Source organism: Cricetulus griseus, assembly GCF_003668045.3.
Source record: "Cricetulus griseus strain 17A/GY chromosome 1 unlocalized genomic scaffold, alternate assembly CriGri-PICRH-1.0 chr1_1, whole genome shotgun sequence".
In the NCBI taxonomy this organism is placed as follows: domain Eukaryota; kingdom Metazoa; phylum Chordata; class Mammalia; order Rodentia; family Cricetidae; genus Cricetulus; species Cricetulus griseus.
Genome location: NW_023276807.1, coordinates 204230241 through 204256299, shown reverse-complemented (window position 1 = coordinate 204256299; position 26059 = coordinate 204230241). Strand labels below are relative to the sequence as shown.

The window sequence follows — 26059 nt, the reverse complement described above, 5'->3', positions numbered from 1 at the left end:
AGGAGAAAGTAAGCCAACTGTGAGCCTTCACCTCTCTCTGCTTCCTGACTGACTGCTGTGTGACCAGGTTCCCTCATGCTCCTGCTGTCATGGTTTCTCTGCAGTCCATACCCTGAACTGTGAGCCAAAATCATCCTTTCAGTCCCTGAGTTTGTCACAGCAACAAGACAGTAACTGATACAGAACACTGGTACTGAGAAGTGGGGCTACTGCTGTGATAAACCTGACCATTTGCTCTCCAGGAGGCATGGCTAAGAGTTTGGAACGTTGAGCTAGGAAAGCCCTCTGATGATGTGAGCATAGCTCAATGGGCTATTCTGATGGGAGTTTGGAAGACTAAAAGCCTGAGAGAAATGTGGATTGTAAAGGCCCAGCTCATGGGTTTCAGAGGGGAACAAGGATTTTACCATGACTGGAAATGGGGCACTAGGTTATAATTTGACAGGGGATCTGGCTGCATTTTCTTTGTGTCCTGAGAACTTGGGGGAGGCTGAATTTAAAAGTAATGGGGCTAATGTGTTTGATGGGAGAAATTTCAAGGCAGGAGTGGATTCAGTCTGTGACTGGGCTGCTGCTCACCATTTTTGTTAAGGTCTACAGTGAAAACAGTGACAGGCCTAGAGATTGTCTCCCAATGACTCTATATCCTGTCAACTGGCAGTCAATATCAAGCGTCACACTCACACCCAAGTTTTGGGGATGATTTATTTCACTGCACAATATACAAAGCTGATCTAATGTACAACCTCTTTTGTTTTGTGCTACCTTTGGGAAAATTAGGACAGAGCAGAGTTTTCCACATAGGAAAGCTGAGATTTGAATACACTGTCTATACATATAAACATGTTCCCACTACCAAGCACACACTGTGCACCAGTTACCGCAGATGGAAGCATATTTTCATCATGACTTACAAAGTTCTACTACTTTTTAGAGACGTCTCTCTGCACGTCTCTCTGACCCTGTGTGGCAGCTCCTGACACAGCAGGAAAGGATGAGGAAGGATTGGGTCCTGAAAGTTCAGGGTACACAGCAACACTGAAACCTAAGCATTAGCACTGCTAGCCATCCCAGGGATTCCCGTGGTAACAAAGACCACTCATGGCCACTTGGAAAAGGGTGAGAGAGCGACTTTAATCTTGTCAGAGGAGGAGAAGGGACTCTGAGCAAATAAAGACAGAAGGGCATCTGCTTTTGAACACTTTGTTCTAGACACGATCAAAAAAAAAAAAAAAGCATGTCAAAAAAGGCAGATGCACTACTTCTTGAAATACCAAGTGTTTCGGTAAAACTAAAGCAATATTTTCTCATTGTTGCATATGCTAGACTTGACTGACAAACAGACTTGGGGTATACAGTGGTAACTAACAGACAAATATTTAATCAGTCAACAGAAAGTGCCTTACAGCGTGTGTGTGAATCTGTCTTCCATGCTCTTTTACAGATACACTTCTGTAAATATTTACATTGACAAATATCTGAGTCACTCATCCCAGGAAGCAAAGTTCATTGAAAGAGTGAACCTTGGTAAATATGAATCACAAGTAGAATAAAAGCACCTTACAAATGACTTCAATCAAATCCAAACTCCATTGTTCAGCAATTCCACAGCACTCTGCTGGCCTGATCTGGCAAATTTCCAGATACTATAAATTGGCCCAGACATAAATTGATTTTATGCTAAGATACCCAAAGATCTGCCATAGACATATTTTAACATGTAGGCCAGTTTACCAGCTGTCTAAACAATCCCGAGTGCTAAACCAAAAGACTGAAATTTACTCTTGCTCCAAATAAAACAACATATAAAACTCCTTCATTATTACTACTAATTGGAGCAAAAGGCCTCATTCAAAAGGTGTAAGAAAGAGAAGTTCAATTTTTCCCTCAGTGGATTTTGCTTTTATGACTCAGATACATTTAAAATTTGTCCATCTGCTAAAGAATCTCAGTTTCTTTATTCAATCAGTGAAATCTAGAATTCTACTTAGAAAGAATGAAGAAAATACTCATTTTCAAAAGAAAACATGCGTCTCAGCAGTTGCCATTTTCAGGATGCGGAGCCTGTTAGATTCAAAGAAATTACAACCTTAATATAAAAAACCAGAGGAAGACAATAGCTGGCTGGCTGGCTTTGCAAGCACCCTCACCATGTGAAACTTTCACATATGATTTTGGTGGATGCCTGAATATGCTACATCTTACTCCTCAAGGCTCTTTAAATGCAACAATTTTTTTATTTGCTTGAGACAGGGTCACAGGTAGCCCAAACTACCCCTCTGAGACAGGCTTTAGGCCAATCCTCCAGTCTCTACTTCCCAAGTGCTACAGTGATAGAAAAGAAAAAAGAATTCTTTCTTTTTTTAAAGACAGTCTTACTATGTAGCCTTAGCTGGCCTAAAACTCCATATGTAGGTATGTAGACCAGACTGTCTGGCCTCCAACTCACAACTCACAGAGATCTGCTTGCTTAGATTAAGGGCATGCAACCACTATGCAGCTCTGAGTTTCTCTTAGAGCCCTCTGCATTAGCTGAGTGTCCTCAGCCATACGTTAGATCTAGCTCCTAGCCTGTGAGGTACTTCCTACAGGAAGGGCTGTGCCAACCTGTCAGTTAACATCTGAAATGTACTGGAGTACAGTGCCCAGTGCAATAATTACTACCATCGCAAATTATCATGATAAACATTCATAATCTCTATCAGATAACTTAGTACTTAACTTGATGGCGTTTTCCAGGTTCTTCATTCATTTATAAGGCAAGGATATTTATTAAATTTATTCACTTTTGTTTTCTAAGTGCATGATGAGTACTTTGCCTGCATGTATGTATGTGCCCCATGTGTGAGCTTGGTGCCCACAGAGGTCAGAAGAGGGCACTGGATCCCCTGGAACTGGAGTCACAGATGCTTGTGAGCCACTATGTGTATTCTGGAAACCAAACCCACGTCCTTTGCAAGAGCAGTAAGTACTGGGCAGTGACAAAGGATATTTTAATTAGGTAAAATAGACACAAGTACAAAGGATGGACCTTCCAATTCCAGTTATTACAGAGGAAGCCAGAGAACCGTTCACCAGCTCCTACTATATCCTTCTAGGGACAACTTCATGGGTGCTGGGTTTTGTTAGAGGTGTTGGGCTTGTTCTGGCAGGCAGCTAGGTCTCCTCACTCAGTTCAGCTTTATCTCTCAAGGCTTGCTTCCAGCTTTGTTTGGGCAAGCCTGGGGCAGACTCTGATTTAGAGTAATTTACTCTCATTATCTGGGTGATGCTCTCCTGTACCCCATCCTATTTCTCTTGTATTATGTGGTCTTTCCACTCTGCAGGTGGGAACATGAACTAATCTTCCTTTGTGAGCCACAGAAATTGTTTGGACTGTTGCCTCCAACAGTGGGGTCACACCCCACAAAGAGCAAAACAGTTCTTAGTGGTGAGCTCAGGGAATGCCTCCTGTGCCTCTTTGTTCTCAGTGTGAGGCCCTTCATCTCTCCTTCACAAATCCTAGCTGCTGTCTAGCATCTCAGTAAGGTCACAGGCTGCTTGGGACTTCATTATGGGGCCTGGACCTGGAAACAGCCACTGGGCCAACTAAGGTTCACCGCATTTCCTTGTTTGCTTCTCTCATGGATCACAGTGTGGAGCTGCTTGCTATCTTGTGTCTTCTGGCATAAGAGGGCAATTCCTTATGGGCAGAAATGAAATTCCATTTTGCCCACAATTTAGAATCTTTATTGTGTCTCTCCAAAATACATATATACACTGTATATAATAGATACAGGTATTCATTCATACACAGAAGTTACATGGTGTATAACTTAATTGGTGGCAATTTCCATCTTAAACAGTTCAATGTACTGAATTTTCACACCCTGCTAATAATGCCATATGTTAAGTACCACCTCAATTCAGTTCTAATTCTGAGCATTTAGTAAAAACAAACATTGTTTATTTTACTTGTCTACTTTCTCATTAGCATGAGAGTGTAGGACGTTCTTCTGTATTTTTATACCATTTATCTCTATTACCTGAAATAATTCCTGAGATACAAGCAGAACAAGCTTCTCTAACTACAGATATCGATTAGGTGATTGGTAGGTATCTCTCACATGAAAGAAAATATACTTATCATATTTGGTTTAAAATAATATCCTATGTGTCCTTGATGCCACTATGTATTACTAAAATACAGCCCTGCTTTGGAACATAAAACATCGCCTCCATGTGGTGGTGGTGCACACCTTTAATCCTAGCACTCGAGAGAGGCAGGGGCAGACAGATCTCTGAGTTTGAGGCCAGCCTGGTCTATAGATCAAGTTCCAGGACAGCCACGGCTCTTACACAGAGAAACCCTGTCTCGAAAAACCAAAACCCCCAAACCAACCAACCAAACAAAAAACCATGGCAACATATACCCTAATGTTTACCAACTTAATAACGTGACATTACGAGATCTTGTGTAGCCATTTAGATAGCTGGCCCCTCTAAGGTGCCTGCATCATCAGTAAGACTCTAAAGATGGAAGCCTGCATACTAAAGACAGAGGACATGATCGCCATGATCAAATGTATGAACCATGCTCATCAGAACATGATAAGTACTGGAGAGAAGACATGCAAAGAACATTTCTGGTTAAGATTTTACAGGCTAGGTATTAGTTTCTTTCCAACTGTTTTTTGAAGTTTTTTTTTTTTTTTTTTTTTTCTCACCTCCCAGCTCTGTAGACCAGACTGGCCTGGAACTCACTGAGATTCACCTGCTCTGCCTCCCAAGTGCTGGGATTAAAAGGCATGCACCACCACAACCCAGCTATTTTTTTTTCAAGTTTTATGTCTTCTAACTATAGTTTGTTTTCATAAGGAAAACAGACTTTATACAAATTCCAACATAATACACTTCTGATGAGATGTGATGCACTCCTCCCTCAGAGCTGCACCTGGCTTCTTATACAGCCAGTTAAATTTTGTTGGGAGTATTGTGCTGTTCTGCCTAGCCCAAAGTGACTCCATCATAACCACCAACAATTAAGAACAGGCTCAACAGGATTTTCTCTAAGTAATTTCAGAACTGTGTTTTCAAAGTCTTCTTTCAAAGCTCCTGGAGTTGAATATGGCAGACCGAGTTACAGTGGTTTAAATACACCAGTAGCCAAGCAAGGATGACATCCACTAACGAGCAGGAACATTTCTGATTTGAGGTTACTCTAGAACAGCAATCTGTAACACTAACTGAGAGGATAATTTGAAAGGCTGTTTCCCCTTTTCTTCACACCTGCTTCTATCATAGCATCCTGGCCCTCTGCATGGCAACTCTTCACTTGTCTACTAACTGTCAGCTGAGAGTGCACTCGACACACAGTGATCGGTATGCCTGGCTGGAAAAATAAACCCTGGAAACAGAATTTCCTATCCTGCCAAAGAGTCTAGCTGCCCAAGATAGCATTACCTGATGCTATTCTCAAGCTAAGCTGATTAACAGTTCTCAAAGACCCACCTCATAATCCACTTATGCCTCGCTGTGAAAAGAAAGGAATTAGGGAGCACACGCTTGCCTGCTTCAGGTTGTCATGTCAATCTAGATAGATGGGAGCACGAGGTGAATATAAGCGAACAACTAAAGCAGGAGCTGCTCCTGGTGTCCTCATGTGCTAGATTGGCTTCAACAGTTAACAACGGTAACATCTTACATCTCTTGCTTCCCGTCACTATGGTTTGTGACTTCTTTTCACAATCATATGTGTCAAAAACTTGAGCTCCGGACTTGGTTTTTGTCCACACATTGAAGAGCCTTCAGGGCAGGGTGAGACTAAACATGCAGTCACACCATCCATGGCAACTCCAAGCAACACTAGCTCTTAGAGCACAGACCTGTCACTTAACCTCCTGCAAAATAAACACAGAACTTGTGTTTAACAGTTTGCCCCATCTCACAGATGTGCTGCAAGGACCAGACAAAATGCCCTGTGGAAACTGCTGGAGCTTGGCTTAACTCACTCAACTTGCACATACTACAATGTTCTCAACCTAAAACGATCAATAGTCACTCTAATTACTTTACAGGATTACTGCAGGGATAAAATGAAATAAGGAAATAAACTTGGTTTTAAGGTTCAAAGTGTTAGACACATATTTTGCTACTGTCTCTCTCAGAGAAGATTCAGTTGTGAACAGAAAGCAGCTTAGCAGTCAACCTGCCCATCTAAAGGCATGTCTGCCAATGGCCTCCCAGTCCTGAGCCCCTCATCTGTGGAGAGTGTGGACAATAGAATACTGGTTAATGGTAGCTCACAGACTAGCCTTCCTACTGAGAACTTGCCATGATATCATCCAGTTTAGAAAGTCCTTGAGCTGATATCCTTCCCCTGATGTAGCTTGCAACCTAGAGCAAAGGAAGGCAGGCTGAGCCCTTGGAGCATCAGACTTGAGCAAGACTGTTGTAGGGAGACACCATAACCACGACTCCTAAGGACTAGAGAGATGGCCTTTTGATGAATGACTGGATCAAACCAGTCAAGGGGACAGCAGTGGGATGCACTCCCAGCATCACACTTTCCAGCTCTGACCTGACTGCCCACATTAGAGATTACACGGACCATGTATTTTGCTGGTCATATGCTTCCCCAACTGTTATTTAACTATCTGGGGCACATCTCCATATTGCTTCCTGGAGGGATCACAAATTCCTTAGCTGTGTAGGAGGCAAGGCTGGAGCCTCTGCTATTGTTCAGCACCATGTGGAGCTCTGAGGTTATAAGGCTAAAGTTAGGGATGGGCTATTTCTAAGTTACTCATGTGGGATTTTGCACTGAACACACTAGACTGTTCTAGAAGGATCTGCTGACCACACCTTGGGGGAGGTTCCAGGGGTTCTAGGAAGAAGCTGTCATTGAACTGGATTCTGAGGCGGCACAAAGTTGATGGGAAAAAAAGCTACACAGGGAAGAGGAAGCCTTCACAGTGACAAGACAATGATTCAACACTGTGAAAAGGGCTAGTACATGCAACACATGTAAAATATGCCAAATAAAATAGTGATCAGGTTTCCACATGGAGACCTGACTTTAATTTTCATCCCTCTACCTATATAGCTACTTGATACACAGGAAATGCTCAATACTGCTCGTATTAGAAAACACTAATTCATTAAGCTTATAATCCTCATGAGGAACTGTCAATCAGTTAACACTGATAAGCATCACACAGCCTATCTCCCACAGCCAAATGGGGCAGGGAGTAACTGATAAAACAGACGTTCAGTGGCAAGCCCAACAGCATCCCTGGGGCAGAGGTACCAAGATGCAGTGAGGAAAGCCAATGCATTTCAATGCTTGAACTGACCTTGGACTTCACAGAGCAAAAGCAATGGCATTGTCCATAGAGGCCCAGGGTACTCAAGGTGGTGTGCTAATTGCTCCACCCCATACAAGGCAAGGCCATATGTTGTACCAGTGAAGTACCAGGATGAGCAGCAACCCCAGGTCTTCCCTCTGCAGACCCAGTTCCTCTCTTTTTTCTTTGGCTTTCTAGACTACAGACTAAAGCTCAGACTCCAAGGCTTACTTTTGGGTCTGTGTAGTCTGGTCACTTTCCTTGCTCCTCTGGGACCATACCCTAACACATGCCAGCCAAGAATGCCCTGCCCTCCTGTTTCCCATGCTCTCTAGTTTCTGTCTCCTACCTCTCAGTGGACACACTGCTCAGCTGGGTGTCCTGGTCAATCACCTCTAACTGAATGTGAAGCCTTGGTTAGGGTTACCTCTTGCATGATTCTAAGATTGTATCACTCAGTCAGTATTCTGGGCAGTTTAAAATTTCTGTTTTTTTTTTTTTCAAATTTTTCAACTAAAGAATAGAAATAACTATTTGATTTTGCTATAGATCTTGAAACCCTCAAATAAGAGTGTTGTTCTAGCCTTCAAAAGAAGTAAGAATGTGCAAACAATGTTATTATTTACCATGTTAATTAGAGCCACATATTTAGTTAGCTCTGTGACATGTTCACTACATAATAAAAGCAGTACAGACACAGAAAATTATTTTTGTGCTTCAATTAAAATTTATGCCACAGGGTTTAATGGTTTAAATTAACCCAATATTCTGAAAACACATTTCAACGGATGGTATTACAGCTGATCTTGCTAAAAAAAAAAAAATGTTCAATGTTCAAATGGCATTTCTACATGGGTGCCAGTTATATGGCAGCTAGCCCAATGGAATCAAAACAGAACTTAAGATTTTTCTTTTTGGCAATAAAGCTGTGGGCATTTTTAGGTACTTTCAGACATTTCTGAAAAAAAAAATAGACATCTCACATTTAAGTTTTTTCCAAATATAGAGCATCATTTTTCAGAATGAGAAACAAAGCCTACTCAAAAAAATGAGTTAATAAGACATGAGAGAAGTGTCTCGTGAGGGACAGAGACAAGTCTATACATAAATGGAGAGATGCAGACAGAAGGTATGACTGAACATTTATTCCTTGGTGGATATTCTTGATAGAGCATGCTCAACCTAACAGGAGCCCTCTAGCGGTAACTACAGAACTCTGCACTCAACTATGGAATCCAAACTTCTTAAATCCACGACTTCATGCTGTTAAGGAGAGTAACTTACTCATAAAAAAAAAAAAAAAAAAAAAAAGAAGTGTATGGGTTCTGGTGGATGGCTTGGTAGATGAAGCACTTGCCATACAAGAGTGGGGACCAGAGTTTGGATCCCCAGAACCATATACAAGCTGGACAGGCAGGGTAGCAGGCAGAGGTATGTAAGCTGGCTTGCTAGACTGAGATTGGGGAGTTCCAGGTTTGGGGAAAATGAACAGAAAGACACTTAGTCAATGTGTCCATGCACATCTGCACACTTGTGAACACTCATACACATCACACACACACACACACACACACAAAAAAAAAAAAAAAAAAAAAAAAAAAAAAAAAAAAAAAACCACGTCTGTAACCAAAGACAGTCAAACCACTGTATTGTATTGGTCAAATATATTCAATGTCAACCCATTCCAAAAGTATACTAGATGGAACAGCATATGTTTAAGATTATTTATCCTGCAACACTATTTGTTACAGCATGGAGTATCTAAACATTACCAGGAGATGCAAAATACTTTGGAGCTAAAACAAAACAAAAAATAAACAATAGCAAAACACAGTAAGACAAATACTTAACACAGTAGACTGAATTATAATGATATGAAGTAAAATCCATGATAACCGTGGGGTGACACAAGCAGTTTGAGGGTACTGCACATATAACATTCCCATTTATGGTTTGCTTTCGAAAGACCTGCAGTGCTTTGCCTGCTTGTGTTAATACACTGTGCAAGTGTGTGTCTGTGTGCAGCAGGACATCTGGGCTTCTGCTTGTGTTAACACACTGTGCAGGTGTGTGTCTGTGTGCAGCAGGACATCTGGGCTTCTGCTTGTGTTAACACACTGTGCAGGGGTGTGTCTGTGTGCAGCAGGACATGGGAGCTCTTCCGATGTAGTAGACGCTATTCTGCACAAGCATTCCATTAGGAATTTCTTCAGCCCCTCTAAGGATTCAGTTGCACATTCATGTTTCCATTTTATTCAGTTGTGGTGCAGAAAGAGAAACAGGAGGACAAGAATTTTAAAAGGCAGTCATCGTATCAGCATAGATTTGGGTGTGAGGAATGGTTTTCTTGCATATTTCTGTGTTGTCTAAAGGGTTTTGAAAGCATATGATACATCATAAATTACAGAAAAGGAACTGTATCTAGTCAGTGCCTGTGAAAAAGACTGCAAACTCTAAGCCAACAATGAAATGAAATAATGAAGAGAAGACACAGTTTTGCTATTCACTAGCTATGTTCCTTTGAGCAATTTTGTGTCACCTGACTCAGTGTTCTTATCATTTTACTGTAAGCAATCAACTCGCCTTGCAGGTGGCTGTTTAAATTAAAGACCACAGGATGGGCTTGGCACTCTCCAGGACAGAGTATGGTTGTGTGCTCATAAGAGCTACTTTTCATTCTAACAAAGCAGCATTTACAGAGATGGGCCACCTGTTCAAGCTAGACTGGAGGGCCAGCAAGCCCCCATAATGCTTTTGTATGTGCCTCCTAACAGCTCTGGAGTTACAGGTACATGTGCAGCCATGAGCAATAGTTTGCCTCCATATAAGCCAATTAATTTCATCTGCTTTAAGAAAGATAGAAAATTATAACCCACTGTACCACACAGTGAGAGGTTGTTGCACTGTTTTGTTTTGGTAGGTAGCCCAGATTATCTGTATCACTGAACACATATGTGATGAAAAAGGCTTCTCAGAGCAGCTACAAGAAAGAACATTATCTGTCAAAGCTGTAAGATGGAACATCTCAACGTGGGAAAATGGTGAACAGATTCTTCAGGCACATAATTGCCTCAGATTTCTACATGAGCCTGACATTTCACCTTCTTGATAAAAATCAGCACACGCTAGATAAAAGTCAGCCTGAGTGGTCCAGCCACTGGCATCACTGTTTTAAAACCTGCTTTTAAACTTTTTTGGGGTCTTGTTTCTGACATGAACCACAAAAAAGATAGGTGGGAAACGTAAGGGCCCTCGTAGGCTCTGCCACTTGACTGACAGAGGCAGCATGAACGAGCATGACCCACACGGGGAGCATGATGAAATACCTAATTTCAGGAAGCTGGGGAGAGACTTCTAGTAAATCATTTGCTATGCAAGTGTACGAGTGGGCGTTTGGATCACCAGTGCCCTTGTAAATGCCGGAAGACATGGTGGCCCGCTGCAGTCCCAGGGCTTAAGAGACAGGATCCCTAAGCAAGCTGGCTGAACTGGCAAGCTCTAGGTTCAAGTGGAGAAAACATGCTTCAGGATATACAGCACAGAGGTCCTGAAGATTCCCAATGTCACCTTCTGCCCTCCATGTAAATGCACACACATGTACACATATCCACACATATGTGTTCACCTACACACTTGCAAACAGGCATACATACCACACACATATACATGCAGAAAAGGGGAAACACTTAATTTCCTTCCCTATCACTCAAGGGTCTCACTGGCTAACACAACAAAGCTGAAACACATGTTTGCAGAGTGCTGTTTCCCACAGCCTGGGAAAGGGTGCCAAATGACAGCCTGTTCTCTTGGTGGGGAGAGTGGAGTGTGGCTTAGCACTCACAGGAAAACAGCATCTTTAGGAGTACTTGGTACCCTGTTATGAGGGATGGCAAAGACCCTTTCCATCAGCATCAGCTCTAAAAAACAAACCAACTGAAAAGGAAGTAACCGAAGCCCTGGCTTTCTGAAGCAGAGGTTTCCAGCAAGTACTCAAATGTGCTCCCAGACCACGCTCAGGGCTTGACTCCCATTCTGCACATCAGTGGTTTCACCATCTTTAAGTAAAACATTCACTCTCACACACTATTGCTCTTCCACACTGCACTCTCCGGACATGCCACACGACAGCAGCACTTGACAAGGGGTTTGCACACCCCTGAACTATGTGCCACATAGCACTTGACAAGGGGTTTGCACACCCCTGAACTATGTGCCACATAGCACTTGACAAGGGGACTGCACACCCCTGAACTCCCTGCCACATGGCAGCAGCACTTGACAAGGGGTTTGCTGGAAGGTTGTTCCACTCTCTGAGTCTGCCTGCTATTAGCTCTGGGGTTGACCTTGCAAACATCTTGGCACAGCGGCTTCTGCCATGAGGAACCCAGCTCTAAATGACACCTTTCATCTCTATTCTGGGCCCTGAGTGACAGAACTCATCAATTCCACCCCTCAAAACACTATTCTGTATGTGGTCTGGACGACTGCACTTTTACTAGAGGCTTTTTTACTTTGCATGAAAGTGACTGAAGGTGCTGAGGTTTCAGGCCACTCTGACACACTTTATAACAGAGAACACACTGGAGACTGGACAAATAAATTGCCTGCCAAGTCAAATCCAACTTTCAGAGGGTCACTGTGGCACTTCCTGTTTACAGCTTTTCTGTTTCTCAGTGAGATTTTCAATCTGGTCCTGGACACTAAGAATTAGATTCTGTAATTATACTGAGTTTCTTTTCACAAGTTTTGTTTATGTTATTTTTAGCTGCACTGTTTAATTTTTATCACTTTTTTGTATTTCAAAGAACCACTTCTGGATAACTGATGCATTTGTGTGAACTCAATAAAGAAAAAAAACCCACAATTTTAATTTTAAAAAAGAAAACTTCAAAGGTCAACTAAAGTAAAACAGTGATACTCTGTAAGATGCCTACTATGTACCTGAACTACTGGAGTGGTTCTCAACCTTCCTAATGCTGCAACATTTTTTTTCTGCACATTTTTTTAAATTTGAATTAGAAACAAGATTGTTTTACATGGCAATCCCAGTTCCCTCTCCCTCCCCTCCTCTCCTACTACACCCCCTCCACAACTAAAACCCTACCTATTACATATCCTTTCTGCTCCCCCTGGATGGTGAGGCCTTCCATAGGGTATCATCAGAGTCTATCATATCCTTTGGGATAGGGCCTAGGCCCACCCCCATGTGTCTTGGCTCAGGGAGTATTCCTCTATGTGGAATGGGCTCCTGAAGTCCACACCTATGCTAGGGATGAGTACTGAACTACTACAGCAGGTCCTGTAGATTTCTGAGGTTTCCTCACTAAAACCCATGTTCCTGGAGTTTGGATCAGTCCCATGCTGGTATTCCAGCTATCAATCTGGGGACCAAGAGCTCCCCGATGTTCAGGTCAGTTGTTTCTGTGGGTTTCACCAGCCTGGTCTAGACCACTTTGCTCTTCACTCGTCCTTCTCTGCATCTGGATTTCAGTTCAGTTCAGTGATTAGCTGTGGGTGTCTGCTTCTACTTCCACCAGTTGCTGGATAAGGGGTATCAGGTGGCGTATAAGTCAGTCATCAATCTCATTATCAAGGTAGGGGATTTAAGGTAGCCTCTCCTCTGTTGCTTAGATTGTTAGCTGGTGTCATCTTTGTAGAGCTCCAGACATTTCCCTAACACCTCATTTCTCTGTAAACCTAAAATGTTTCCCTCTATTTTGGTATCTCCATTCTTATTATCTTCTATTCTTCCCCTGGCTCAACCTTTCTGCTCTCTCATGTCTTCCTTTCCCCTCCTCTTTTCCCCTTCTCACTCTCCTAGTTCCCTCCCCCACTTTTCGCACGCTCCCAATTTTCTCAGGAGATCTTGACCCTTCCCCTTCTCCAGGGGACCGTGTATGTCTCTCTTAGGGTCCCCCTTGTTTACTAGCTTCTCTGGCAGTGTGGAATGCTGGAACATTTTAACACAGTCCCCCAACCACAAAATTATTTCATTGCCATTTCATAACTGAAAATTTGCTACTGTTATAATTGTAATATCTGATATGTACACCAAAGGGGCACAGGTAGAGAAACACTGAATTACTGGGAAGATTTCTCATATCTCAAGTGATTGGTCTTCACAACAGAAAGAATGGAGTACTATTCACCCCATTTTACAGAGGGTAATTTGGGAATGACAACACTTGCTAAAGGTCAACTAGGATTATTTTTATTGTGACCCTCTCAAGGGAGATAGACTACACAGAGGTCAATACCCAGAAAGGAAATCAAAGGCAAGGTGGGTACAGATCCCATAGCCCCAAAAATCCCACAAAAAAGTCTACTGAAGCAAGCTTGCAACATGAAGCCACTGGCAGCTCTATCAGGGACACTACACACAAAAAAGCCACTCACCCACTCCCTCGAGATGGGGGTCTGCTGGAGAGCATCGTAACCCAGTTCTGGTCAATGACTTTTCCTACTGTGCCTTAAGTCTCACTGTGCTAAAAGCCTCTCAGTCTCCTTTGGCGGGTTGGTTTCATGTCACAGGATCTAATATACTATTTTCTCTCGATTTTTTAAACGGCTTGATCAGACTACTTCCTTCTCATCCCAATATATGGTTGTTACTCAATTGGCACTTACTATTTTTATGGCTAAGACCATAAATATAATACTTACAGTTGAGTCTAAGTATGCCATCAATGTGTTTCCTTTCTAAATAACACTATTTTTCCCTGGAATTAATTAGAACTTTGCTCATAGTAACTTAAGTTTTCTATTTTCCTACTACAAATTTATTAGCAAACCCTGTGACATGACTGTAAACTACTCTGTAAAATGCCCATGCATTCCTTAACTAGTGTTCCATCTGTTCCCACAACTCTTACAAACAGCCACTCCTTCCAGAGGCCACTCCTCCCTGTCCATCGAAGTGGGCTCTTTGCTGGGACCACCATACAGCCATTTGCTCACCTTTCACCCTGAGAATACCAATTACCCTTTTCTTGTATTAGATCTCATTTCCAGTATCTTTATCTTCCAGTATACTTTATCTTTCTGAAGTATACTCCTTTGTTTCTGCGGAGAATACCCTAGTAATCAATAGTTTAGTCCTGATAACTAAATGTTGCTTAGTTTCAGTTTCACACTTGATAGGTTGGCAGGGTATAGAACTATTGACTAGAAATTATTTTCCTGTCCCACAAAACAGTAGAACATTATTACTGAGAAATTCAATTCTACTTGATTCCTGGTTCTTTAAACATAATCTTCTACTCTAGGGAAATTTTCAATACTTTCCTTTTATCCTTGTTCTGATTTTTCACAATACAGAATTTTTTCACTAGAAAATGTATTTTACTCTTTTGATACAAAATGATCTCACTATGGAGCCCTGGCTATCTGGGAACTCACTCTGTAGACCAGGCTGGCCTCAAACTCACACCTGCCTCTGCCTCCCAAGTGCTGAGATTCAAGGAGTGCACTACTATACCCAGCTTTCACTTGCAAATTTCAAATTTATTACTACATGAAGAATTATTGTCATACTGGCCAGTTGCTGTTCAGTTTCATAATAAAGTATTTTAATATGAGCCATCTTTATTTTTAATGTAACTTCAACAGAGTATAAACTCCATGGCAGCACACAGTCATCTGTCTCCCCTAACTCCTAGAAGCCCTCCTAAGTTTAACAGAGACTGTTTCCTAGGAAATACTCAAGCACACAGGTTGAACAAAAATGAAAACATGCCAACTGAGGATAGTTCTCCATTTTTGGGTGCTCAGGACTGAACTTAGGATTTTGTGCATACCAAGCACATACTCTGTAACTGAACTACATGCCCAGCTGCATTAAGAATTTTTAAAAGTAGACATTCTAAGTTATTCTTGCCTTGAGTATTATTTACCTATTTTAAGCCTAAAGAAAGATTACATAAATATTTTTAGACTTTCCAGACTGTATGAAACCAAAATCAGCAACTCTTTTAAATGTACAAAACAGGAACATTTTCATTATTTTATCTTTTATGTAGGTCAATTTACACTTTAAAATAATACTTCAGTTCACTAACATATATTAGAATCAAAGCTGTGACACTAAGAGTTAACTCATACTTTCAGTCAAAAAAAAAAAGGAATAAAAAAACGCCTTTTCATCATTAATAAAAAAAAAGCATGTTTAATTTACCACTTGAGTTAGTTCAATCATATCAAGTAGGTTTGTGCTATTTTTCTAATTTGTTACTCTTCTATAAGAAAGTTTTTTTCCCCAAGTTTGCTGAACAAATTCTTTCATATGAACCTTAAAATAAGTTTAACCATAACTCTACAGAGTTGAACATTTTTGTCAGCTATGTTCATTCATCTGGCCTCTAGACACGTGCTTCACAGCCCTGCACAACAAGTTCCAGGACAGAAACAGATTAATTAGGCTCCAAACTCATTGTTTGGGATATTAAAATTATATCATAAATGTAATCACCACAGGCCTACACAATCTAGTAAGGGATACAGTCAAAAGTCAGGAAAACCTGGCCAGGCATAATGATGCATGCCTGTAATCCCAGCACTTGGAAGGTGAAGGTGAGAGGATCAGAAGTTCAAAGCCAGCCTTGGTGACATAGGAAGCTGGAGACTGATTCCTGGATGACATGAGAACCTGATGATGGATGGATGGATGGATGGATGGATGGATGGATGGATGGATGGACGGACGGACGGACGGATGAGGCAAAACATTCAAGAATCTAAGAGCTTCAAGTTTTAAGAAACACAAAGCCATTGTAGAGACAGAAACAGAACACCAATCACCTTTAACTGACATGACCCTCTGCAAGCCTTTGTAACAAGAAGCTAAATTTTAAGATAGAGTATGTAACGAAAGACTGAAATCGGAAAAAAAAATCTAATTAGTATGGTCATTATAAAAATGGAAATTGACACAAAATACTGGGTAAATGTAACTATAAGAGCTTTAATCACTTCTTTTAAATTAAAGGTAATAAATGAAACCCTCCTGTAAAACAATCTTTTAAAAGTCAGTATAACTGAAAGAAACATATTAATGATTAGTTATTAGTTATTATCACTGCACATCTACTAACCTCTGCAGACAGAATTGATTGACAGCATGGTAAGTGCAAATGATAGGTTTTTAAACATTCCAAGAGATTTCATATCCTAGGTAATTTCTATTCAAAGAAATATTCTTTAGTAAAGAGAAACAGAAGAGCAGCAGGAAAGGCTTTCATAAGCCCATCCAAACAGAGTCAAACAACAGCACATCATTTACTAAGGCATACTACCCCTAGTTCCAGGATAAGTAAGTTAACATGTAAAAAGGTCAGGGTTGAGAGTGAAATAGCAGGGAGTAGAGAGGTAATAACTCAGCTACTGTCAGCTGTCAACTGTACTGACCAGCAACACAGAGCTGCAGAAATACACAGCCATACAAGAAGCATCTGGCCACTGGTATACTTGGATATGGTCAGGTCACAACTGGAATACCATGTGCAATTATGAACATGCAGTGTCTGAGGAACAGGCAAAGTAGATGTCCAATGAATGGAAATCCTTAGCACTCCTAATGCCGTGGATGGAGACTTACTTAGATCGCTCAAGAAGTCTGGAGACACCGACAGTTTAATTCAGGTAGGAGAGCTATTGTTGGTTGTGGGAAGCAAGAGGCACAAAACCCCAAAGGCCACATGGAAAACAGATTCATCTCTGTTGCTTCAAGGAACCAAATATTAAACAACCAGAGAAAAAATACAGGGAGGTAGAATTTAATTCTGTGCAAGGAAAAGGGAGGAAGACGTGGAGGTGTCTGACCAGAACCAGGTCTTGAACAAGCAGTGCACACTGTATAGGAAGCAGCATTCGCAATGCTTCAGGAGTGAAACCTATGACTTCTTACAGCTGTAGTGGGATCATAGGGCTTAGCAAGGTTTCAGAGCAACCTGAGAATTGGTGGCTTCTGTTTCTAGAGATTTGCCTAAGTATTCTGACAGAACCTCACACTGAAGCCAGTCCCAATACAACTTCGTAGACAGAAGTAACTTGGGTTTAAAAAAGGAAAAAAAAAAAATACCTCATATGGCCACACACTTGAGGTCAGTCTGGTCTACAGGGAGTTCAGGGCCAGCCAAGGCTATAGAGTGGGACCCTGTCTCAAAACAAACAAAACCACCTACATACTCTCAGCTGCAAGCTGAATTTCCATTGGTTCATGGATCAGCATTAGGTTCAGCTCCAGAAGCAAAGGGGATTTCTCTTTGGAGGAACCCACTCTCAACCCTGGCCCCAGTGAGCTCCCACTAACAAGTTCTAAGAAACAAGAACTCAAGGTACAACAAGGAAACAGGAAAACTAAAAGAAAATGCATATCTAAGCAAGGTGCTGTGACCAAGTGCCAGCAAGCAAGAATAACCAAGTATGGATGCCAAGCTGGGAGTTGAGGCTATGTACATAAGCACCAATCACACTACTTGAAGCCAAGTGATAGCAGCTCCTTCACATAGCTTTAGAGTTGCTGAAGTCATCCTGTAAGTGTAATTACAGCCTGAGAACAAGCCTCCTCTGCCCAGCATCCATTACAAGATTGTTTTTCTATACAGAATCCCTTGTTCACACATGCCTGTGTATGTTTTAAATCAACTTCAAATACGTTTATGCTGAGACATGTTAGTTAAACGTGTTCTAATTTATAAATCCTAAAAAATTAATCATACTCACTTCACAAAAGCATTGACTAAAGAAGTCATACCCAATACTCATTTCAAGTGTCACGGGACCTCTGCAGGAGATACACAGTTGGAAAATATGATGCTCTACTATAAATGTACCAGCCACTTTTCACAGCCAAGCATAACTAGGGAATAGGTGAGAAATAGCCTAATCAGTGGAACCAAGTTCATCTTCAGTCTTGTGAATATGGTCTAAATAAAAAATACTTAGGGAAAATTTATCAAAAGAAAATGGAAACGTCAACCAAACTTTATAATAATCAATAAAATACTCTATTTTGGGGGGTTGTTGTTGTTGGCTGCCCACTATCTAATATTGCTTCCTTGGCTCTTTACATATTAGTAGTGGTAAGGTGTGCTGACAGAACATATGTCATGCACAACCATACAGCAACAGCATCATTCCCATGCTACTGGTTTCAATAACCTAATGAAAAGGTATCTGATGGGGCCAGAGATTCAGGGCCCAGTACTGTCTCCCATGCTTCCTGCTTTAGAAAGGTCTGTCATGGTCCAAGCACTCCCAAACATCATTACTCAGAGTTGATGGTGGTGAACCAGAGTGATAAATAAAAACAAGCTCCTAAGACTGACGCAATGCTCAGGAAACACAGGTTAAAATACAGATTCCATCCTGTAAAGACTATTTAAGCAAACTTAAAAGGGTACCCAGCAACAGTTCCTAGTTCAACCTATTCAGCTATTCCATCCAGTAGATGGAAACACAGATGAGGAGAAAGGGGAATCCTATTGGCGCCAAAACAAACTTCGAGGACTAGGATTCTGTTGTGAAATGTGTCTGTTAGTAGAATATCATTTTAACAAAACATGATTTTTCAAAGGTATGAGGAGTTCACTAAATACCACCAAAGGTACCCCAGAACACCCACCAAGGGCACCCCAGAACATGCAACTGTGCCCAAACAAATAAAATCCTATTTCACCCTAATGCAGAACCCAGTCTACTACTTCTTCCTAGACACAAGTTGAAGGGCACAGCCAGAAACATGTTTCATAGCTTACAAAACATAACCTTAACATAAGTATCAACATATCTATGTCTGGGAGACAGTCAAGCACAGGAAGTCTTAAAATTCACTAAGATTTTAGTACAAGTATGTAGCATTTGTTAGGATTTTAGGGATGTTTAAGCACCTGTATATTTATTTACCAATATACTTTGACAACCAGACAAGTGGCTTAGGAAAAAAAAAAAAAGAAAGGAAAACAACACAGTACCTTGCTATCATGTCTTCGTGCCATTTATGTCTAGGAAAAGAGATCAAAACACTTCTTTGGAGCTGGGAGGTAGTGGTGCACACCATTAATCCCAGTACTTGGGAGGCATAGGCAGTCGGATCTCTGTGAGTTCGAGACCAGCCTGGTCTACAAGAGCTAGTTCTAGGACAGGCTCCAAAACTACATAGTGAAACCCTGTCTTGAAAAACCACCCCCCCCCCAGAAAAAACCAACCAAACAAACAAACACCCAAAATACCTCTTTGTCCCAAAGATTACTGATTACTGATTACTGATTACTGACCCAGTAGTCAGTAATCCAAATAGTCAGTAAGGGACACCTAACAGGCTATGCTGACGCCCAAGGAGGTGGATGGGGCAAAACCAAAATGCAAGACAAAGCAGCATGAGTCAGGACCAGGTACATCTGTGCAAAAATCAGAGATCTCGATAGTGGGAGTTCACGGGTGGAACAAGGAGGGTGGGTAAAACAGACACCAGACAAGCAGCAGAGATGAGTAAGACCTGAGTTGGAATTGGCTACTAGGGTTGAACCAGGCTCTTTTGACCCTTCTTAAGCTAGAGGCAGCTTTGCTTTGATGCTAGGTTGTCCCCTAACATCTCTGACTAAGGCAGTGAGATTACACTGGTGGAAGGAAGGCAGACTCTCAATACTTTAAACTCCCAAACTACAATGAGTGCAGATCAGACTTCATAATCATTAGCTGAGTGAGTGGCCTTGGCAAGGGCCAGAACTTCTAACCCTGAAACTCTAGGAAGGGACTTATGGAGTAAGGATCCTCCTGTCCTACCCACTGATGGGCAGGTGCTGAAGGGCAGACCAGGGCTACCGCCAAGCTCTCTACACAGGCTTTCCCCAGTGGCCCTCTTGGGAGCTTTGACTTCCTCTAGGACAAGAAAAGCAGGAGAGAATGAAGCCAGCAGTGCCTCTCCTGAAAGGGCACTGTGGGGGTTATGACCCATCCCTGTGCCTCCTCCCTGTGCCTTCCTAATTCACAACTAACACGGGACATCACTAGAAACCACTCAGCCAGTTCATGATGCTACGCCTCACTCATTCCAGGAGTTCCTGGCCCCCTTCTCACCTCTGCCTCCTATGATCGCCCTACAGCACTGAGGTCACTGCCACTCGTTCTATGTCCGGTACTGAGCTGCAGTTCCCAGATGCCTAGATTTCTGAATAGGGTACTTCCTCTCTGACCTGCTTCTAAACTACTTTAACACACTCTTGTGCCTACCCCAGCCTGTGTCGCTAGGGCCTTTTGTGAATCTACTCTCTGCCAGGAGCAGCTGGACTAGCCATTTCCTAGGATCAGACCTCTATTCTCAATGGTCACCCTCCCAAAGTGACTTTACATGCATATATATGTATCTACTTGCTCTCCGTATATATGCATTACGCTAGGCTCTGGGAACACTTGAAAGGAGGCAGCACGTGGAGAGGGAACCTGACTGGCAAATGAGCAATTATACAGTGGGATAGTTTGCACCATGTCAGGAGTGTGCAGAGAGATTCAGGGGCCGAGAAAAGATGTGGGTAGGGGAGTCCAGCCTTCATGTTTGCCCTCAACTATAATTTACGTGTTCACATTTTAAGTAGTGTGTTCCCATGTTAAATAAGCACTGACGAATGTACAGAACACCTCCTTCCAAGAATACAATCAGAACCTAAACAAGGCAAGTAAAATACATTGTTTAAACTTTGAATTGCTTTTGTGAGCCAATCACTGTCAGGGTTCTCTAAAGGAAGAGAACTGACAGAATGGAGAGGGACATACGTATATATTAAAAGGGAAAACAAAGCCTGACAAAACACATTAGGAGAGGTTCAAATCCCCTTCCACTGCACTCCTGTCCCTACTGAATTCTCACTTACCAGATGATCTCAAGATCAAGCCTCACAGAATGCTATGGCTGAGCTTTTTTAAAAAAAACTCCCAATGCACAAAAGTAAGGACTTTCCAAGCTGGAGACACCATCTTACTCACGTCAGGTCACAGTCATCACTCAGTGTGATAGGAGATCGAAAGCAGGTTAGGGAGTCAATGGCAGACCTGCTTTGTCTTGAGCTGAAATCACAAGTCTCATGAGAAAACAACAGGAAGTTTTTTTTTTGTAGGAGATCGAAAGCAGGTTAGGGAGTCAATGGCAGACCTGCTTTGTCTTGAGCTGAAATCACAAGTCTCATGAGAAAACAACAGGAAGTTTTTTTTTTGTTTTTTTTTTTTTTTTTCCTGAAACCAGTACAGCCAGCTGGGAGGACTGCCACTCAAATCAGCCCATTCAAATGAATGTGGAATGCAATCCAGGTACTGACTGGTCTGGCACCTCTGAACCTGCTGTGCTTTCTTTTTTTAATTTATTTTTATTTAAATTAGAAACAAGCCTGCTTCATGTGTCAATCCCAGCTCCCTCTCCCTCCCCTCCTCCCCGAACTCCCACCAACCCCCCCACCCCATCCCCCCTCCAGTACCCAGGGAGGGTGAGGCCCTCCATGGGGGAATCACCAAAGTCTGTCATATCGTCCAGGGCAGGGCCTAGGTCCACCCCCATGTGTCCAGGCTGAGAAAGCATCCCTCCATGTGGAATGGGCTCCCAAAGTCCATTCATGTGCCAGGGATAAATACTGACCCACTACCAGAGGTCCCATAAATTGTGGAGGCCTCCTCACTGACACCCACATTCAGGGGGGTCTGGATCAGAACCACGCTGGCCTCCCAGCCATTAGTCTGGGGTCCATGAGCTCCCCCTTGTTCAGGTCAGCTGCTTCTGTGGGTTTTACCAGCTCAGTCTTGACCCCTTTGCTTTTCACTCCTCCCTCTCTGCAACTGGATTCCAGGAGTTCAGTTCAGTGTTTAGCTGTGGGTATATGCTTCTGCTTCCATGAGCCACTGGATGAAGGCATTGGCCTCCTGTGCTTTCTTAACCAGAATTCTCAGAAGTGCACACACTCTCAGCCATCTCCTGCCTACTCACTCCCCTCTTGAAATCCATGATCATTTTTATATCATTATTTGGCAGACCAGAAAGTGTAAAGTGCACTGATCACTATCCTCCTATATTTACATTTGCAAAAAGGAAGCTGGGCTAGAAGAAAACAGGTTCTGTGTAACACAAACTGGCTATAATCGCCTGGTATCTTACCAAGTGGTATTCAATTCTTGTGAAATTAAAATAAAAAGATGTCAATATAAGAAAATGCAGGGGCTGGAGAGATGGCTCTGAGGTTAATAGCACTGGCTGTTCTTCTAGGGGACATGCTTTGGTTCCCAGCAACCAAAGGGCTCACAGACATCTGTAACTTTGATTCAAGGAGATCCTATGCCCTTTTCTGGCCTCTGAGGCATCAAGCATGAATGTGGTACACAGTCATACATAGTGGGAAACCAACCAACATATGAAATTAAAACTTAACTTAAAAAAATTAAGGAAAAGTGCAGAAAAAGCCATCTGATTTCTTTCACCTTATTTAAAAGGTCAAAGGTTCAGGCATTATGCTGACCTGCCCCTGTTACCTGGCAGAATCCACTCAGGCAGCACCCTGGTCAGCCCAGGGTTCCATAGGAACTAAGTCTGTACGCAGGTGTAAAGGACCCCTTTAAAAGACAGACCCCTGCCCACTTACGCTGGCTCTGTTTCCGATGGTCGACCCCTCTCTCTCTCTCTTCTCTCTCTTCTCTTCTCTGCTCTGTTCTTCCACTTCTCTGTCTCCCACTCTCGCTCTTCCGCCCTATAATAAACCGGTTAATGTGCTCTCTATAGTTCGAGTCTCATCTCTCTCGTATTTCTAATTTAAGCAAAAGAATAACATTTTTGGTGCCCAACTCGGTTTAGATTCTGCCTGGAACCCCTCCCGCCTAGGGTGCGGGAACTTTCGGGCATCCTAGAATCCGAACACACAACCCACTTTCCATCTTTCTTCTCTCTCGGTTTTTCCCGGCCTTTCCTCCTGCCTGTGGTGGCCTGAGGTGCCAGAGCTCTGTACACTTCAATTCCCCACTTTTCAAACTAAGGATCTCTGGAACCCACTCATCTGCCTGTTCGCTGCAATCCAGTAAGACAACCCTTCTGGTTGGGTGCATTTCCCACGGGTCAGGTCCAGCACGAGGCTCCTGGAGCATCGCGTATTGGCGTTAAGCCTTCGTTTCAGTTTCGGACCACTGGGTCCTCTTCGGTATCGGGACTGCTGAGTCTCATTCGGGCTTTCTGCTGGGTGTGGGCGTGCTCTCAGACAGAGCGATCTGTGCCATTTTCAGCCTCACCCATGGGAAATACATTTATGGGACCTTTCCAGTTACTGCCAGTGAAAAAGTAAATGAGAGGAGTTTTTCTACCTCTCTGTGGGAACTTTCACCTGGGAATGTCCCTCACTCTTCTGTTTGTTAGAGTTTTTTTTTAGTTTTCTTTTTTTTCCCCATGAATGAGGTTTCCGGGTTTAGCTTTAGATCCACGAGGGGACACCTAGCACTGCCCACAGACTAGTGCATTCATTTCCCAGACCTACGGTCGTCTTTTTGGATGTTGTGCTTCTTGGACTCTGGTGTCCTGTTGGTTTCACAAATCTTTCTGCCTCACTTGTGGAGAAAAAGTCACTTCTGCTGGCAGTCGGAAACATGCTTATGGTGGCCGCCATCTTGGCCATGTGGTCTGACCTGGGGGCCCGCCATCTTGACCATGTGACCTAGCTGTAGGCATGCCCACTCCAGTCGCTTGCACTGGCAAACCCGGCTGCCAGATATTTTTTGCTTTTTATTTTTTTGTCTCTGATTTCTTCTTTCACTGGCCCTGTTGCACATGGCTTGGTGATGGAAAACTGTGCCTTTCCAGGGCCCCTCTGTTTAAGTCTATTCTGTCCCTTTAAATCTCCTGTCTGTCTACTACAATGTACGTATCAGAAATTGCATTCTGGTTTCCCCTTTTACTCTTATCCAGTCCTGCTTGTCTCTGTACATGTAATTTAAATTTAACTTTATACTTAGGTAACTCTATATGCAACTTAACTATGCTAAGTCTCATATTTCTAAATTGCTCTGTAAACATTTAAAATCATAAAAGGTCTATTTCAAATTAACAAAATATTTATATCACCCAGTCCATCCTGTAAGCTGTTTACAAAGGTAATGCTTTTATTATAAAGGGGTTTTTTTTCTAACAAAAGGCAAATTTTTGACGGCTGAGATACTAAACAGACAGACAGCCTTCAAATGCTCAGAGGTCTGGAGAACACGGCATTTAAAATGTTTTATTAAAAAAAGCTTTTATAACAGAGACAGACCAGCTGCTGGCCCTACCCATTTCCTCCAAGAAGACTGGTGAGCATTGAAGAAACTCCAGCCACAAAAATGGCAACACTGGCCACTAAGCAACCCTGCCCTTCACCTCAGCTGCTGCAAAGGACTCTTTGGACCATGGGCAAGAGGACACTGTAATCGACTTTCCCCATGTTGCCTGGGTCAACAGTAGGTGAGCCTTCCAACAGTCCCTAAATCAACAGGTCACATGCTATCAGCAAGAAGGCAGGTGTACTGCAGCCCACAACCATGGATGGAGGATCAGCGGGGTGGCTGTCCATACAACCTGCTAGCAAGTCTCTGTTATTGTTTAATCACTAATTCAGGTAAAATCTTATCCTTCTCAAGAACTCTGATGCTTTTGAAGACTGGTAGTCTCGCCAGCTTAAAGCAAAAGAGATTTCAGGAACAGGTATTTTATGTTCCAGATTCTCTAACTACAAGGTCAAGATTAAGATGCTTTTCATTGTCCTAAAAAATATCTGTCAATTTTAAAATGTTAATGCTTTCAGCCAAGTTGCTTCTAACATGAATATGCTGCTAATGTGTCTAAAATTTATGTTTCCACAAACTCGAAGGATTCTTGTAACTTCCAGGGAGCTGAATTGGATCCAAACAAACAGGTCAGATTCACTCTAAATAAATATTATTCAATCTTTCCCTGGTCTTAGGACTCCCTTCCCTCATGTTGGGACCCCTCAGGAACTCCTCCCTCATCTTACAATCCTCCCCTCAAGTACCAGTACCTAAGAAAAAAATTTTTTCTTCCAAACTTAACCTTGTCCTCTACTCTGCCAAATATCTTGCCAGGCCTAAAGAGGTGCCAGAGTTCCAAACAGCCTGGACTGCGATGAAACAACCAGCTACCTCAGGACGTGGCAGCTCCCACTTTCTCAGGTCCCCCAAAGATGGCCAATGCCCCCCAGGTCAGCAGGAAGCAGTCTTGAGAATTTGATGGCCTTATTCCTTAATCTGCCACGTCTAACACCCCACCTTTTTAATAATAAGTAAAGGTGGGAATGAAAGGTTCAGGCATTATGCCGACCTACACCTGTTACCTGGCAGAATCCACTCAGGCAGTGCCCTGGTCAGCCCAGGGTTCCATGGGAACTGAGTCTGCATGCAGGTGTAAAGGACCCCTTTAAAAGACAGACTCCTGCCCACTTATGCTCTCTTCTCTTACACTCTCTCTTCCCAGCAGTCGACCTCTCTCTCCTCTTTCTTACTCTCTGCCTTGCTCTGTTCTTCCTCTCTCCCTCTCGCTTTCCTGCCCTATAATAAACTATGGTTAATGTATCTCTTGTTCTCATGTCTCATCTTGTGCCTTTTTCTAATTTAAGCAAAAGAATAACATTATGTACTTTCAGAAAGTTACTAAGAACACAGTATCTGTTATCTGACCCTTGATAAAGTTAACAAGTCATCCAAATATTTTCTAATATCAAAGAAGGGAA

General features: G+C 42.4%; 1 protein-coding gene across 4 annotated transcripts in view; it reads right to left on the bottom strand.

The window, feature by feature from the left end:
- Peli2 (pellino E3 ubiquitin protein ligase family member 2) overlaps nucleotides 1-26059 on the bottom strand; it is a 143049-nt gene that overhangs the window by 24620 nt on the left and 92370 nt on the right. For 2 of the 4 annotated variants that reach the window (XM_027386564.2, XM_027386565.2), the window contains one exon: nucleotides 22940-23044. The exons of the other annotated variants lie outside the window; for them this stretch is intronic. In XM_027386564.2, the coding sequence (XP_027242365.1) occupies nucleotides 22940-23044 (105 nt within the window). The remainder of the gene's footprint in view (nucleotides 1-22939; nucleotides 23045-26059) is intronic. 4 annotated transcript variants of the gene reach the window in all.